Source organism: Myotis yumanensis, unplaced genomic scaffold, assembly GCF_028538775.1.
Source record: "Myotis yumanensis isolate MYYU_CA2020_CCGP unplaced genomic scaffold, mMyoYum1.0.hap1 SCAF_7, whole genome shotgun sequence".
Lineage (NCBI taxonomy): Eukaryota > Metazoa > Chordata > Mammalia > Chiroptera > Vespertilionidae > Myotis > Myotis yumanensis.
The window spans coordinates 70,022,935-70,038,090 of record NW_027223758.1 but is presented as its reverse complement, the minus strand read 5'-3'; the positions used below and the strand labels follow the sequence as shown (position 1 = coordinate 70,038,090).

Sequence of the window (15,156 nt, the reverse complement as noted above, 5' to 3'; positions counted from 1 at the left end):
TATCTTCAGTCATATATCCAACCACCAACTTAACAGCTCTACAAGATGTCATAAGCATCTCAGACTTAATGAAATCAAAACCAAATTCCCAATTCCTTCTCCCAGACCTGCTCTCCAGGTTATTAAAACCATTGGAATCACCCTTAATTCCAATCTGTCTCTCATACCTGATGTCCATTAGCAAATCACTTCAGCTCTACCTTCAAAGTGATTTCAGAACAGCTCTCTCCTGTACTGCTAAGTGCCCAGGCCACTGGAAACTATTGCCTGATTTACTGCAATAGCCTCCTAACTGCTCTCCTTGTTTCCTTCCCCTGCTCCCCCTAGTCCAGTGGTCGGCAAACTCATTAGTCAACAGAGCCAAATATCAACAGTACTTCTTCAAAATAGACTCACCCAGGCCGAAAACCGACTTCTGTGCATGGGCCACGAAGTTTCAATCGCACTGTACGTGTGCCCGCACGTGGTATTTTGTTGAAGAGCCACACTCAAGGGGCCAAAAAGCCGCATGTGGCTCGCGAGCCGCAGTTTGCCGACCACGGCCCTAGTCCACACACAGCAGCCAGTGCTCTTTTAAAAGGCTAGGTCTTTGTGGCTCAATCCCCAATGTGGGGCGTGCACGAGGCAGCCCATAAATGATTTGTTGTTACTATTTCTCTCTCCCTCTCTCTTCCTCTCTGAAATCAATTAAAAAAAAAAAAAAGCCCAGCCAGCGTGCTCAATGGTTGAGCATCGACTTATGAACTAGGTCACAGTTTGATTCCTGGTCAGGGCATATGCTGGGGTTGTGGGCTCGATCCCCAGTGTGGGGCATGCATCATCATTGATGTTTCTCTCACTCCCTCTGTGAAATCAATAAAAAAAATTTTTTTAAAAGGCCACATCTGATATGTCTCTTCTCTAAACCCAAATGGTTCCTTATCTCCTTCTGAGTTGAAGCCTTTATAATGGCCTAAAACAGCCGTGGGCCCGCGGGCCGGATCCAGCCCGTTTGAAATGAATAAAACTAAAAAAAAAAGAGACCGTACCCTTTTATGTAATGATGTTTACTTTGAATTTATATTAGTTCACACAAACACTCCATCCATGCTTTTGTTCCGGCCCTCCGGTCCAGTTTAAGAACCCATTGTGGCCCTCGAGTCAAAAAGTTTGCCCACCCTTGGCCTAAAAGGTCCTCCATGAACTGCCCCTGCCCCCTGCCTCTGTGACCTCGCCTGCCTCAAGACAGATATTCTTGCTGTTCCTCTAAACACACACATGGCTCGCTCCCTCACTTTCTTCAGGTCTCAGCTCAAATGTCACCTTGTCAGAGGCTTATCTGATCACCCCAAATAAAATATCAGCCCCTTCCCCTGCCCAGCCCTGATTATCCCCAATCCTCTCTCCACAGCACTTTCTCTGAGGACAAGGATAAGTTCTGCTTATTGTTCTATTCCTAGTATAGTGTTTCTGGTGTTTTGTAGACTCTTGGTAAATGTGTTAAATAAGTGAATGAATATTCAATGAGTAATTATTAATACACGTCAGGATGTTCCTCTTCTCAACATCAGAGTATTAATTTCTCAATCCACAATCTGAATCAGTTTTCCCAGGACACATCAGAGAAGGATGAGTTCTGTAAGTGGCACTCACCGAAGATCAAATGTCCCAATGAGGGATGCATAGTAATGTTGGCCCAAATAGGTCTGAACAGAGTAATTTTTAACTTTAAGATTCTTGTTTTGAGGAAGATATTGAAATGTAAATACAATTCATTCCTGCAAATCTGGAATGCCTAAGCTTCCATCCAAGTTTGGATTTCTTCAACAGGTTACTCAAACATTGGAACTTTCTTTTTCATCCTGACACCTCCTCCTCATAACAACTTTGTCTGAAAGGAATGTGCACCATTCTTCATTCTCTGGTGACTGTTCTGTTAATATACAGAACGAAGCAAATAACCAGACTGGTTTGAAAAGCAAACCAAAAAAGATTTAGGGACTTGGGAACCGTCTGAATTCAAGTAACATGTTAAGCCCATTTGCTCCATTACTCTCCAGTAAAAAAGGTGAAAACAGGAGTTGTGGAGGTGAGCGTGGGTGGTGGGTACAATCAGCTCTAATGGCCTACATTAGTGGTTCTCAAAGTGTGGTCTGGGAATCTACTCTTTCAGAGGATCTGCAAGGCCAAAGCTATTGTCATTAAAAGTTAGGTGACATATGTAAAATTAACATTATTTTTTCAAACTCTTTGTCTCACAGGTGGTTTTCCAGGTCACATGACAGGCAATGTCACAAGAGACTAAATGCAGAAGCAGACATGAGAATCTAGCTGTCTTCAATTAAGCCAAACATTACAGGGATTTGCAAAAATGTAAAACAATGCAACTCTCCTCATTAAATACTTTTTTGTTTTGGAAAAGTTGTTTTCCAATTTAGAGTCTATATATATGAAAACCTAATATGCAAAGTGTCTCCTTAGGAGTTCAACCAACCGGGAGTTCGATCACTCGCTATGATGTGTGCTGACCACCAAGGGGTGGCGTAGAACGAAGGCAGGCCCAGCTGGGGGAAGGCCCTGGCCGGCAGCTGGCAGCCACTGGGGACTCTACCCATGCATGAATTTCGTGCGCTGGGCCTCTAGTATCCTAATAAAAGGGTAATATGCAAATCACTCTGTCACAAAGATGGTGGCACCCATAGCCACAAGATGGCGGTGCCTAGTCCTCTCAGCCCCACCGGAATCCCAGGGGGCGGCCACTGAGAGCAGGCAGCATGAGTGGCCTGGCGGAATGCTTGCTGTATAAACAGTGCACCTTCTGTTAGCATTATGAGACCAGTACCTGTTACAGTCCCTAGTGCTGTGATGGAAGGCATTCTGCTGCCTTGCTTGATGCACAGCCTTCAGATACTACTCAATCCACACTAAACTAGTAACTAGCAGGGGTCTCTCACTGAAGTTCAGGGCTTTTCCAGTAAATACCTTCCCCACTTCTCCCAAGTACAAGTCCACCTATTTGTAAGCCCAAACTCCACTGTCATGAATCAACCCTGCAGACAGTGGGATGTTTTAGTAAAGAGTAAACCTTACTTTGTAATCTATGTAAAACAAACTTTTTGTTAACATAGTGTTAAAATGGCTAGACAAATTTTCACTGCATTCAATGGGCATGCTTAGGATGGTCTGTATTAAAAGTTAGGTGGCATATGTAAAAATCACTTTGGGACTACATGAAAAAGATAGGGATTCATCCTCCAGCTGAAATTGAGGATTTTTTTTTTTTAACCAAACTTTAGAGGGCATTTCGGGATGACTGACCAGAAACACAGGATATGGCATGTATAAAATTCTCTTAGGGGTTACTGGGGTAGGAAGGCAGAGCAAAGATAATATCCATTCAGAGCATTTGAAACTGAAGTATGAGATCTACATTACAAGTGACTGAAACATGCCATATATATTAAAATGTGAGAGACAGAGAAGACAAATACTAGTTTCAAAAAATCCCCTCGCTCCAACTGAAGCAGCCCATTCCAAGCTGCTTCTCCCATGAGAGACGTCATGTAACATGCCTCAGGATGACCACCACCAGCAGGGTTTGCTTAGTGATGGCTAATGATTCTCTCAAACAACACAGGGTAGGCCAGCTAGTTTATTCATATTAAATCTAAACTCTGGATCTCTGGCTTAATAACATAAGAAACCTGTAAAGACAATAAATTTTGCATTAAATCAGAGATGGCTTAAATCAGTCATAGAAGTTCTAATATTCTGAGCTGGCAATTACTGCATAACAAATGTTCAGTCCAGTTACAAAACCACATTTCACTTCCTTGGCCACAAAATCTTTCACAGATTTGAAAAATGCTTTTACCATGTACCCACTGCTACCAGTCACGTAATTATAGTTTCTTCATCCCCCAGGAACATCACTCAGTGAAAGGACTTTTTCTTTGATCAGTTTGTAGGTATGTAAGAACTCTGAGAGTAAGTTTAAAGAATGAATATGAACTGAGATGCCAAGTAAAGTTTTTATTGCAAGCACAGTGAGCAGGAGGTGTCTTCTCACACAAAGTGGCTGCCAGGTCTGCCATTAACTACATCTCTCTGACAGCCCTTCATTGGTTTAAAGCATATTAGTTGGTTCTTGCTATCAGGTGTACATCATTTCTGCCATGTGGGACATTTTCTTGGGAATATACAAGTAATATTCCATGTAGCCTGACAGGTCCTCAATGGTCACATCATCCACATAGACTCGAGCTTGCTCAGAACAGGAGCGCGGGGAGCCAGACAGAGTTCTGGTGTGAAGCGACTGAGAGTAGTCCTCAAGCGTGGACCTTCGTTCTGGGGCCAAGGGAGGGACATTCTGCAAGCCTGAAAAGGAATACACCTCCATATCATGCCACCTCTTACACTGGCACTCCTTGCCTAGGCATGCACATGGCTGGCCCTGGTTTAGCTTGGAAACAGATTGAAAGTCAGAGAGTTCATTGGCCTTGAGACTTGCTTGGGAGACTTGAGTAGCATCAGAGGAGTCTTCCTTCTTACTCTCTGACGGCAGCCTTGGAACCGAAGTTCTCAGAGGCTCAACAACTGCCCCTGTGTGATTAGTATCGAGCGAAGTAGAGCATTCTCCTGCATTGAAGTCTTTAGGGGTTGAAATTCCCAGCCCACTGTTGCCATCAGGGGAGTCAGTCTGGCCTTTGTGCTTGAGCTGGCTGCTGGAAGAAGATGCTATTGTACTGCAATGTATAAACTTTGGGGGATGAAGGACAGGAGATTTAGATCGTCGACGACGTTGGGTTCTCATTGCTCCTCGTGAAGACTTCCGTGTAGAGCTAAGAGGAAAAAAAATGTACAAGATGTTGGGATACAGAGCTCTCCTAAACAAATGCTTTAGGACAGTTGGAAATCTGCCCCCTCTCAGACTTATGAGTCTAAGAGGTCATAAGTTTCCCCCATAGGGATGTGCCCACCTCCCTTTTAATCTGCCTATGTCTCTGTGTCTCAAAAACGTCAACATCTCCATATTAGCCAGTTATAAAAACAGGAGAGGTAAAGGGTAGTTTTTACTTGCATTTCTTGAGCCAAACATTTAGTGCAGAACACCCACCCTGTCCCAACCCTTGGCTCAGGAACCTGTGACCCAATGGGTTTAGAGAAGCACCCTGCACAGACAACTGTAGGGTGTAAAAACTAAATGTTTCTATGCCTTGAATTCAGCAGCTTCAGTATCACTGTGAGGCTAATGCTACAAATGGCCATTATGGCATGATCTCTAAACAGAGCAGCAGGTTTAGGGTTCATTTCTATCACTGATTAACAGCTGACAGATTTAGACTCCTGAAGTTTTCAGATACTGGGACATATTAGATAAACTACATAACTTTAAAAAAAATATTTAATAAACAAAAGAACCAAGCAAAGCAAAAAGGAGACAAAATTGCCAAGCAAGTTTGAAAACAGAACCAAATAGAACTTTAAGAAATAAACTTTATATTTGGAATTAAACTAAATGGATGGGCTAGGCAGAATACATACAGTTAGGGAAAGAAATACTAAACTAGAAGATATATCTAAATTATTTATAACAGGGGTCAGCAAATTACAGCCTGTGGGCCACAGAGACCAGGCTAAGGTGTCCGTCCCCCCCCACCCCCCACCTCTTTGGCCATTCTCCCCGTCACTCCCCATGCCTGCCTTCCCGGCCAAAAGACATCAGACATGCCACACCTCTGCTTAGGGTCCATGCTGACTACTATTTGCATGTTAGGGCTCTGCTGTCGGCAATCACTGGGCACTGAGAAGCAGAATCTCAGTTTGAGTGTCTGGCCTGTGTCAGGCTCTCTATGGAAAAGAGAAAGACATACTAGAATCTGAGTACCACTAGGGCAGGAAGTAAAACTGACCCTGGCATTGCCCCCAACCCAGCCATCCCACAAGTCTAGTCATTTCATCCTGAGACTCTCAGCAGCAGAACACAAAGTGTGTCCACCAGCCAAGATAGCCCACATCAGGCAGGTAGGGCAGGAGTTTTCTCACTTATGTAAGTACCTACATAATATCCTCAGATCTTACTTCTCGCCTGCCAAAACCTAAAATATTTGCTATTTGGCCCTTTACAAAAAAAAAAAAAGTTTGCTGACCCCTGACCAAGAAGGCAGCACAGAGACATGGAGAGCTGGAAAAAAGTAACAGTTAAGAGATGTAAGACTAAGAAATCTGGAGTCTCTGAAAGAAAGACTATAGAAAAGGAAAGAGAGTGATTTTTAAAGAGATAACAGCTGGTAAATTTTTTAAATTGATGAAAGGGAATCTATAGATATAGAAAGCACACTGAAGCAAATGACAGATACACTGGAGCAAACTATAGAATACCAAACCCAACAGGAACTGCTGAAGAGCTGCCTGAGACTAGACAGATTATTTCCAAAAGAACAATTAGATGAAAAGAAGGTTTTTCAATGTCAACATGGAAGCCAGAAGACAAGAACTAAGAGAAAATAACTATCAAATCTAGAATATGATTTTAGGTATATATCAACTCAGGTATATCTTCAAAGAACAAGAATTAAATAAAGCCATTTTCAGATAAATCAAAACAAAATATATTTACCAATAGAACATGATGTTATACAACTCCAGAAGCATTAAATTTATTCTATATGGAGTTCTATAACACAGAGGCCCTATTTGCCAATAAGACCTTCACTAAAGGAACCTCTGAAGAAAGTACTTTAGGAAGAAAAAAAGTGATCCTATGGAAGGTGTGAGATGCAAGAATGGTAAGAGCAAATAAAGTGTAAATGAGATAAATCTAAATAAACACTGTCTATTTAAATAATAATGAAGGTAAATAAAACCTAATTTGTAAGTCTAAAAAGTGATAGAACTAAAATACTGGACAACTAGATCATGGAAGTCAGATCAGAGTAAATGGGTTTTAAGAAAAAGGGTTCAAATACTAACTTTTGTCTTTGTTAATAAGCATGTATGGTAAAATTTCAAGGCTAACTACTAAAATAATAGAAACAAAGTATACAATCTCCAAACCAATAGAAGGGAAAATGGTAGGGGGAAAACAAACCCATTTCAAACAATTTTTTTAAAGATGAGAAAAGGAAATTAAAAAAAAGGACAACAAATAGCATAAAGTAAAATCTATGTAAATGAGTTTAAGCAGTTAAAAAATTATCAGATTAAATAAAACAAGTCATATATATTTGTGAGACACACCTAAAATTTTAAAACACAGAATGATTGAAAATACTAGAAAAAGATACACTAGGCAAATACTAACTAAAAGACAACTGTATTAGCTCTATTAATTCCAGACAAAATAGACTTTAAGACAAAAGCCATTATGAGGGATTAAGAATGTCACTATATGATGAGTCTCAATTCACCACAAAGAAAACATTCTAACTGTCACAAATGTAGGCTGTATGATCCTACAAAATAGCCTCAGAATACATAAAGCAAAAATATAGAGCGTAAGGGGAAACCAGACAAATGGATTCCCATAGAGATTTCAACATACTTCTCAATGATTGATAAGTCAAGCTGACAAAAAAATTTAAAAAATTCAAACAACACTGTCTATTTTAAATAATAATTAAAAGCTTAATTTAATGAACATATATGGAACTCAAGAATGATTAGAGAAAAACTCATTCTTCTCAAACAACATAGAACATTTATAGAAATTGACTATGTATCAGAACATAGAGCAAATCTCAGCACATCCATAATTGGGAAGAATGGGTCTTCTCTAAACATTGAGTCTTGGGTTCCATATCATACATACCCATTTCTGGATACATGGGAAAGAAAATCCAGTAATATTTTAAGGTATTGAGTTAAAAATCATCTGCAAGAGGCAGCTCTTACCCATGCCAACTGTCTTTAGATGCACATGTGGTTTTAGGTTTGGTATCGTCTGCTGCTGTTCTGACTGATGCTCTGACACATGGGCCTTCTCCAACAGACAGAGATGCTATGGACCTAAAGAAAATAAACAAAATTTACAGCTACAGCACTTATTGTTCTCACCAACCCAAGCAAAACTTGTTTTCTTTCTAGTTTGAGTTTCTCAAAAATTATTCAGCTTTTAATGCAAATTTTCCTTTGGAACCAAATTTAGAGGATCCCTAAAAAGCCCACTGTTGCAAAATCACAAGCCAAAGAATGATTCTTAAGTATAGCCAGCAGCAGGATAAAAATAGACTTTAGGCTGTTTATCTGGGGCAGATCAGGCCTTATGTCCAGGGAGAATGCTAATGACACTGACCACTTATTTTATGTGTGCAACCAGAGCTGGAAACTAAGTTTAGGAGCAAAAGCTTTAGGAGACTCAATCTAACTTGAAAAGGAATACATTTTCAAATATTATACAACTTTTAGAAAAATATTCTAATTTTTACAACTAATAAACTTGAAATATTTACTGAGTTAAATCTTGGCAGTTTGAAATTACACAAGTAATATGGGTTTCCAGTAAAGAAGATGAAAAAATGTAAAAGAGAGAAAAAATAATTATCTATAATCTCACAACCTGGAGATTAGCAACATTAACATTTTGGTATGAATCCTTTCAGACCTTTTCAACACACACACACACACACACACACACACACACACGGCTCCTACCTCACATGTTGTGGTACTGATAAAAACCCTTTCGAAATATAAAACCTACTAATGTAAAATAAAAAGATGTCCACTGAAATATAATTAAAAATAAAAAGTGCTGGGAATAACTTAAATATTCAATAACAGAAAATATTGCATTATATGAATTATGGCAGATCTATGCGATGGAGTATTAGAAATGTATTAAAAATTAAGTGTATAAAGACCTTTTAATAACATGAGAGAATGCTCATAATATTAAGAGGAAACAGCAGGGATAACCACCTATACATACATTATGATCTCAACTGTGTACAAAAAGTATATGGTGTTATATATAGTCTATATATTAACAGTGATTATGTGATGTTTACTTCCTTTTTTATTTTTGTGAAGTTGTCTATAATATGCATGTATTATTTTATAGTCAGATAAAAAGGATTATGTTGTTTTATAATAAATATATAGAGATTTGTCTTGATAAGACAAATACCACTAGAAATCAAAACCTGCTTAACAGGATCATGCTAAATTCCAGGCAAGGCTTGGTTAGTTTATGAGTCAGTACGTCAGATGTCCCATTTGTAAGTCAGCAACAATATGAAACAACTAGAGATGTATGATACATTATACAAGTCTTATTCTGCTTACTCATGGTAATGACTCACCCCTTCTACTCTTATTTGTTCAGTTTTCTCAAATGCTCTTCACTGCTACTTCTCTTTCTATAATTGTACTCAAAGCAGATCACATGCTACAAATATATAATATTTGGTCATATATTATACAGATATTTTGAAAGGTTTTTTTAATGTTCCAAGTAATTTTTAAGAGTAGTGAAACAGCTTAATTTTATGCTCCAACTTCTTTTTTTTTTAAAATGTATTTTTATTGATTTCAGAGAGGAAGGGAGAGGGAGAGATAGAAACATCAATGATGAGAGAGAATCATTGATCACTGCCTCCTGCACATCCCCTACTGGGGATGGAGCCCACAATCTGGGCATGTGCCCTTGACCAGACTCGAACCCGGGACCCTTCAGTCTGCAGGCCAGCGCTCTATCAACTGAGCCAAATCAGCTAGGACCCAACTTCTTAAAATACCAGGAAAAGAATCTGTATATCAAGAGTTATTTATATAAATGTATATACTAAGAAATTTTGTATGTATACATATATATATGCAGCATTCCTAGTATTTTCCTGCTTTAAACATTTTTTTTTACTGTACCCAAAATCATGAAAGCATACACTATGACCACAATCTGGAACTGTTTGTCTGCTTTGTTTCCATTTCCCAAAATGGCTTATAAAGTGCCAATCAACTTTCATGGCAAAATGACCACAATATTGAAAAAACCACTGGGAAGAGAGAGATACTTATTTGAAGTATCATGGAAGCAAATGTGAGCACCTGTAACAGCTATTACACAATTAGTATATTTAGCATAAATCAGTCTATTAGTACAAATCTCATTTGGTAGGCCAAAATAGTGTTAGCAATAAGCAGACAGCTATAACAACATCTATTTAATTTTTACTATCTGCCAGGTACTGCATGCATTTCTTCAAGTTGTCTTCAAGGTACCATATAAAGGAATGGTTAAGAGCACAGGTTCTGGAGACAAACTGTCTAGGTCTCTTACCGATATGACCTTTAAGAAGTAGCTTAATTCATCTGTGGCTTGTCTGTAAACTGGAATAACAGTAATAACTATCTTCTAAGTTGGTAGTGAGGACTAAATAATGTATGTAAAGTAATCAGGCTAGTGTCCAGGACATAGTGATATAATTTTTAGTGATTATTATTATTACTTGTTGTGGAGTTTTGTACTCTGAGTTTCCAGTGTTTGGTTTCCATTCATGAAAATAAATATTCTTATATCCATTAAAAATCTGAGGTTTCTTCTGGCCTGGGGCAAAGAATGGGGATGAGAAGAATACTACACAAAACATTTTGCAAAGGGTGAAATTTTAACATTCAGACAGCAGCTGGTCTGTAGGTGCTCTAATTATTTTGGCCAAAGGGTCCAAGATTATTGATCTCTGTGACAGAACCCTAATGAATAGGTTTCCATAGTGATAGTCTCAGCAATAGAGCCCATGAAATCGACAATGTCTGCAGAGATTTCTATTGAGGTAATTCACTTTTAGTGAAAAATACTGTGATTCCCTAGAGATATACGAGAAAATCCTTAATGGGACACTGCTTGATAATGTTTGATTAAAAAGAGAGGGGGAAAGCACTCCTCAAAGTTAAGGAAAATCAAACCACGGAACTTTGGAGTACAAATGAACTACAACTTTTCAAAATTTAACAGAAGAGTTTCTTTTACAAGAAATACAATGCTGTGCAGATTTGGTAGAATGTCACACTATTAACATTTATATCTTCTACAAATAATGAGAAATTTTAGTAGAGAAAAAGCTCTTCAGAAAAAAGGCTATTTAAGTCTAGTGAATAATTCCCAAATAACATATTATATATATATAATTACCCTGATGCATCCACTCTTAATTTCTTGAAAGCAGTTTGTAGACTCTCCTCCTCTCCATCCTTGGCTTCGGATTTCATTGTGAAACTTTTTACACTACTATGATGTTCCCGCTTATACTAAAAAAGAAAATCAAAATAAAATGAGCACAGTGACAACAGGTGGGTTCAGAAGTATATATTTTGTTAAAATCTTTATTCCTGATACTATTTCTGTTTGTTAGAGGAGAGGGGAACAAATTTCTATTTCTAAAAAGAAGTTTCAGTGTAGATGATTTCTTGAATTTATTAAGATAGAATTTAAAATGCCCAAATACTTGATGCCAATATCCTATTACACAGTTTTGGAAACAATATCACCTAAAATCTGTTTAAATATACTTTTTTAAAGGGAGGAAAATCTCTCCATTTGTAGAGGTCTAAAAACCTATAGACAAAATAACCTTTGCATCAGAAATAAAAGGGAAAAGCCAAACGAATAGCATTCTGATTCTTTAAAATGCTACTATTCATCTAGTCTAATCCTAAAAATTCTAGTTAAGTATAACTTCATGATACATGGCAGCATTTCTCTAAAGCAATCCTGAATATCATTATTCATATCAATATTCATATCCAGATATCAAACTGGATATGAATATCAAAGCAGAATTACAAACATGTTTACTGATTATTCCACAGTTAACCCATAAGGTTGATACCTTCATTTTTTTTAAATAGCTTTGAATATTTTATTATAAAAGATAAAAAATGAATTATACTTACAATTCAAAAAAATATAAAGAACTTATTCCACAGTTAACCCATAAGGTTGATACCTTCATTTTTTTTAAATAGCTTTGAATATTTTATTATAAAAGATAAAAAATGAATTATACTTACAATTCAAAAAAATATAAAGAACTTAGCCCCCCAAAAAAGAGGTAGGAAGAAAAAAGAGAAATTACTGTTCTATAGATGAACATTTAAGTGATGTTCAATTTTTTAAAGCCAAAAAATAAAAAACAAATAATCAAGTTTTTTCTTTCCACCCTGATTATTACATTTAAACAAAGAAAAGGGAAAGGGGAACCAACCAAAGCAACAAGAAACACCACTGAGGTATGTTAATAAATTCTTTGAATCTAGTTTCCCAATTATTTTTTCACTTGGTAAAAGATACTAGTTATTTTTTCAACTAGTATCTATAATGTCACAGAGAATCTGAAAAACATTAAAACAAACAAACAAACAAAAAACAGAAGATGGGGAATTTTTGAAGCGAAGGAGTCACTCTACCTCTTCTTTCTTTATTCCTAACCTGCTTGCTACCCCTTACCCTCCCCCCTCCCCCCTGGGGACTCCCAGAGAGCAGTGCCTCTCTGTAGAGCCCTGGATCCTCTGAGTCCCTCTCTGCTCATTTCTCAGGGTGGGCTTGATGCATTGTGAGACCTCCAATATTCCAAAGGTCAGAGTGTGTTGTAATATGTTAGATATAATGTGACCATGTAGTACCAATGAAGCAAGGAATCATGACGACTCGTTTCCTTTTTTATTTACGTAGAGGAAGATATTTTAGTCAGCTCTCTCCAGGGAATGAAACATTGAACACTGAAAACAGTCTCAAAAGAACTCAGCTAGCGTTCACCTCAACTTCTCAAGACAAAAAATTTAAATACATTCCCACATATATTTTGCTGGTTTATTTAACCAGTGTATGAACATTATCAATTCTATACTTCACTGGTTTCTAATCTTCTAGATGTAGAGGACCCCCCCCCCCCCCACACACACAATAATGTCCTACATACCTAGGAAGAGGGGTGAGCAAAGATCACATTCTAATAATTTTAAAGCCCACCGCATCTGAAAGAGTGCTATCGTAGGTTGTAAACAAATTCATTCTGCGGGCAGAACTACAGTAAAGTTTGACTTACAGTTTTCCTCAATTACTTTATAACCAGTCAGTCAAATGCTCACTCGGAGGAGTGGCCTTTATAGAGTTAAGTCATCTGAGCCGAGTCTCCCCAGCCCTGCAGACCCCGCACTAACCCTCTCCCGCCTCTCTGGAAATCAGTACATCACTTCTAAATGTACACTGCTGAATTCTGCAGGCGGAAGTTCTCTCCCTCCACAAATACAGAATTCTTACCATGGGCGCAAGCACTAGGCTGGACTAGGGATACACAGGGGGACTTGACACAGACCAGGGCTGGGAAGCCCCTGCCTGTGTTCCTGCCCGAAGACTGTGTTAAGAAGCTCTATACCCAAATAGGTAACGTTTAATTATATAGCGCTGATTTAAGAGCACCGCAGGTGACCTCTAAAATCTAGACGTTAACACAAACTTAGTTAACATTCTTGTTGACACACTCAAAGTTAAAAACCAAAACAGACCAAAATAAAAACTGGCTGCAGACTAAACGTTTAGGAATGAAGTTCCATTTCAATTATTTTCAGACTTCAGCATTTTTGATTACCCACCTTTTCTCTCGGTTCTATTAACGCTAAGCAAAGGTAAGTGTTCGGCACGATCTTAAGCGCTAAGTCAGAGCCTGTGTGTAATTCACAAAAGGCTTATTATACTCCTCAGTATTCCTACCTTCCTATTCACTCACATCAAGAGCTCTAGGACAAACTCCGGGGAACACAATTCACATGAAACTTGTGGGAGACTTCCTTGCCGTTTTCACAGCGCTGATTTCTTGAACTATCTCCCAAAAGATCAAACTGTTAAAGGCCTATTCGAAGTTACTTTGTATTGCTTTAAGTCAAATCACACAGGGCAATTTATGCCTCCGATTTCCCCCAACCTTTCAAAAATGACAAGCAAAATCCTTCTAAGTTCCTCCATCAAAATTTCTGGTTTTCTCTGACTTTCAACGAATAGCACGTGTCACAATCTTATTTCTATCTTGCCGTTTTCACCAAAACCTCTTTCAACCTCGAGCCTAGGAGAGACCCGGGGAAGAATAAACGATCCGCGCGTCAGCGCGTCATCACAATGTTCAAGATTTAGGAACTTCCCCGGCCCCCCGGAAGCAAGCGCGGAGTCGGGGAACGAAAGCCCAGTCCAGCGAGTCTCTAAGTCTCCAACACGACGAGGTTGAAACCATCGGCTCCCCCGAGATGAAACACAGTCACACCTCTCTCTCCACACCTACTTCAACTCCGACACACGCTCTTCTTGCTAGAGCCAGAGCACAATGTTGTTCTTTTCACCCAGAATCTGGAGGGGTCGCAGTTGGGAAGGATCGGGAGAAAAGGTCAGAGCCCAGCGGGGCTCGGAGAGCGGGGAGTTGTCCAGGAACCCCCAGGTCTGGCCGCCTGGGGTCTCCTGCTGGGAGGCGGCCCCTCCAGGACACTCCCCCGTCCAGAATGAGAGATTTCAGTTGGGCGAAGGGGCCAGGGATGCAGGAGGAGGCAAAGAGGCAGCCAACGAGACTGGGGCTCAGAAACGAGCGGGAAAGGGCGGGAAGGGGCAAAGGGCGGCCGAGGAGAGTGAAAAGGGGAAGCTACGGCCAAGCGGGAGAAGGCGGAGGAGCAAGACCGGGCAGGGGCAACGAGAGAACAGGAAGGCGGGAAGGGGCGATAGAGCGAAGCTGGGCAGGGCCAGGCCGCAGCAGCCGAGGAGGTAGCGAAGAGGCCCAAGCCCGGCCCGGCCCCGCCGTCAATGCCCGCCCGGGCGCGACGCGACAGGAGGCGGACGGGCCCGAGGAAATCGCCCGCGGCCAGGCTGGGCCAGGGGACCGAGGGGCGGTGCCGCGACCCCTCCCTGTCAGGACTCTCACCTTCTCGCACTCTGGTTACCCAGTCCCGTCGGTTCAGCTAGTCTGTCCCGGATCACGGAGCCTGACTGACCCGGATCCAAACCCGCGGAGGGGGCGGCCCGCGCCTCCGAGTCGCACTGCGCCTGCGTCACTCGGGCACGCGCCCCGCCCTCTATTTATGCTCCTCCCGCCTCCGTGACTCGGCAGCGCGGCAGGCGGCGACTGCGCAGGTGCGGAGCGACGGCCTCGGCTCTCAGACGCCTCGGACCGGCCCTCTTGGAAGCACGTGCGCTGCGTCATT

At 40.2% G+C, this 15,156-nt stretch overlaps 1 protein-coding gene across 1 annotated transcript; it reads right to left on the bottom strand.

The window, feature by feature from the left end:
• Positions 1–3,996: 3,996 nt before the first annotated feature.
• Positions 3,997–14,987, bottom strand: OSER1 (oxidative stress responsive serine rich 1). The gene is made up of 4 exons (XM_070420905.1): positions 14,877–14,987; positions 11,111–11,226; positions 7,873–7,986; positions 3,997–4,820 (listed from the first exon to the last, which is right to left on the bottom strand). Exons 2-4 carry the CDS (start codon positions 11,185–11,187, stop codon positions 4,133–4,135), a joined length of 879 nt encoding a protein of 292 aa, XP_070277006.1. The 5' UTR covers positions 11,188–11,226; positions 14,877–14,987; the 3' UTR covers positions 3,997–4,132.
• Positions 14,988–15,156: the final 169 nt, after the last annotated feature.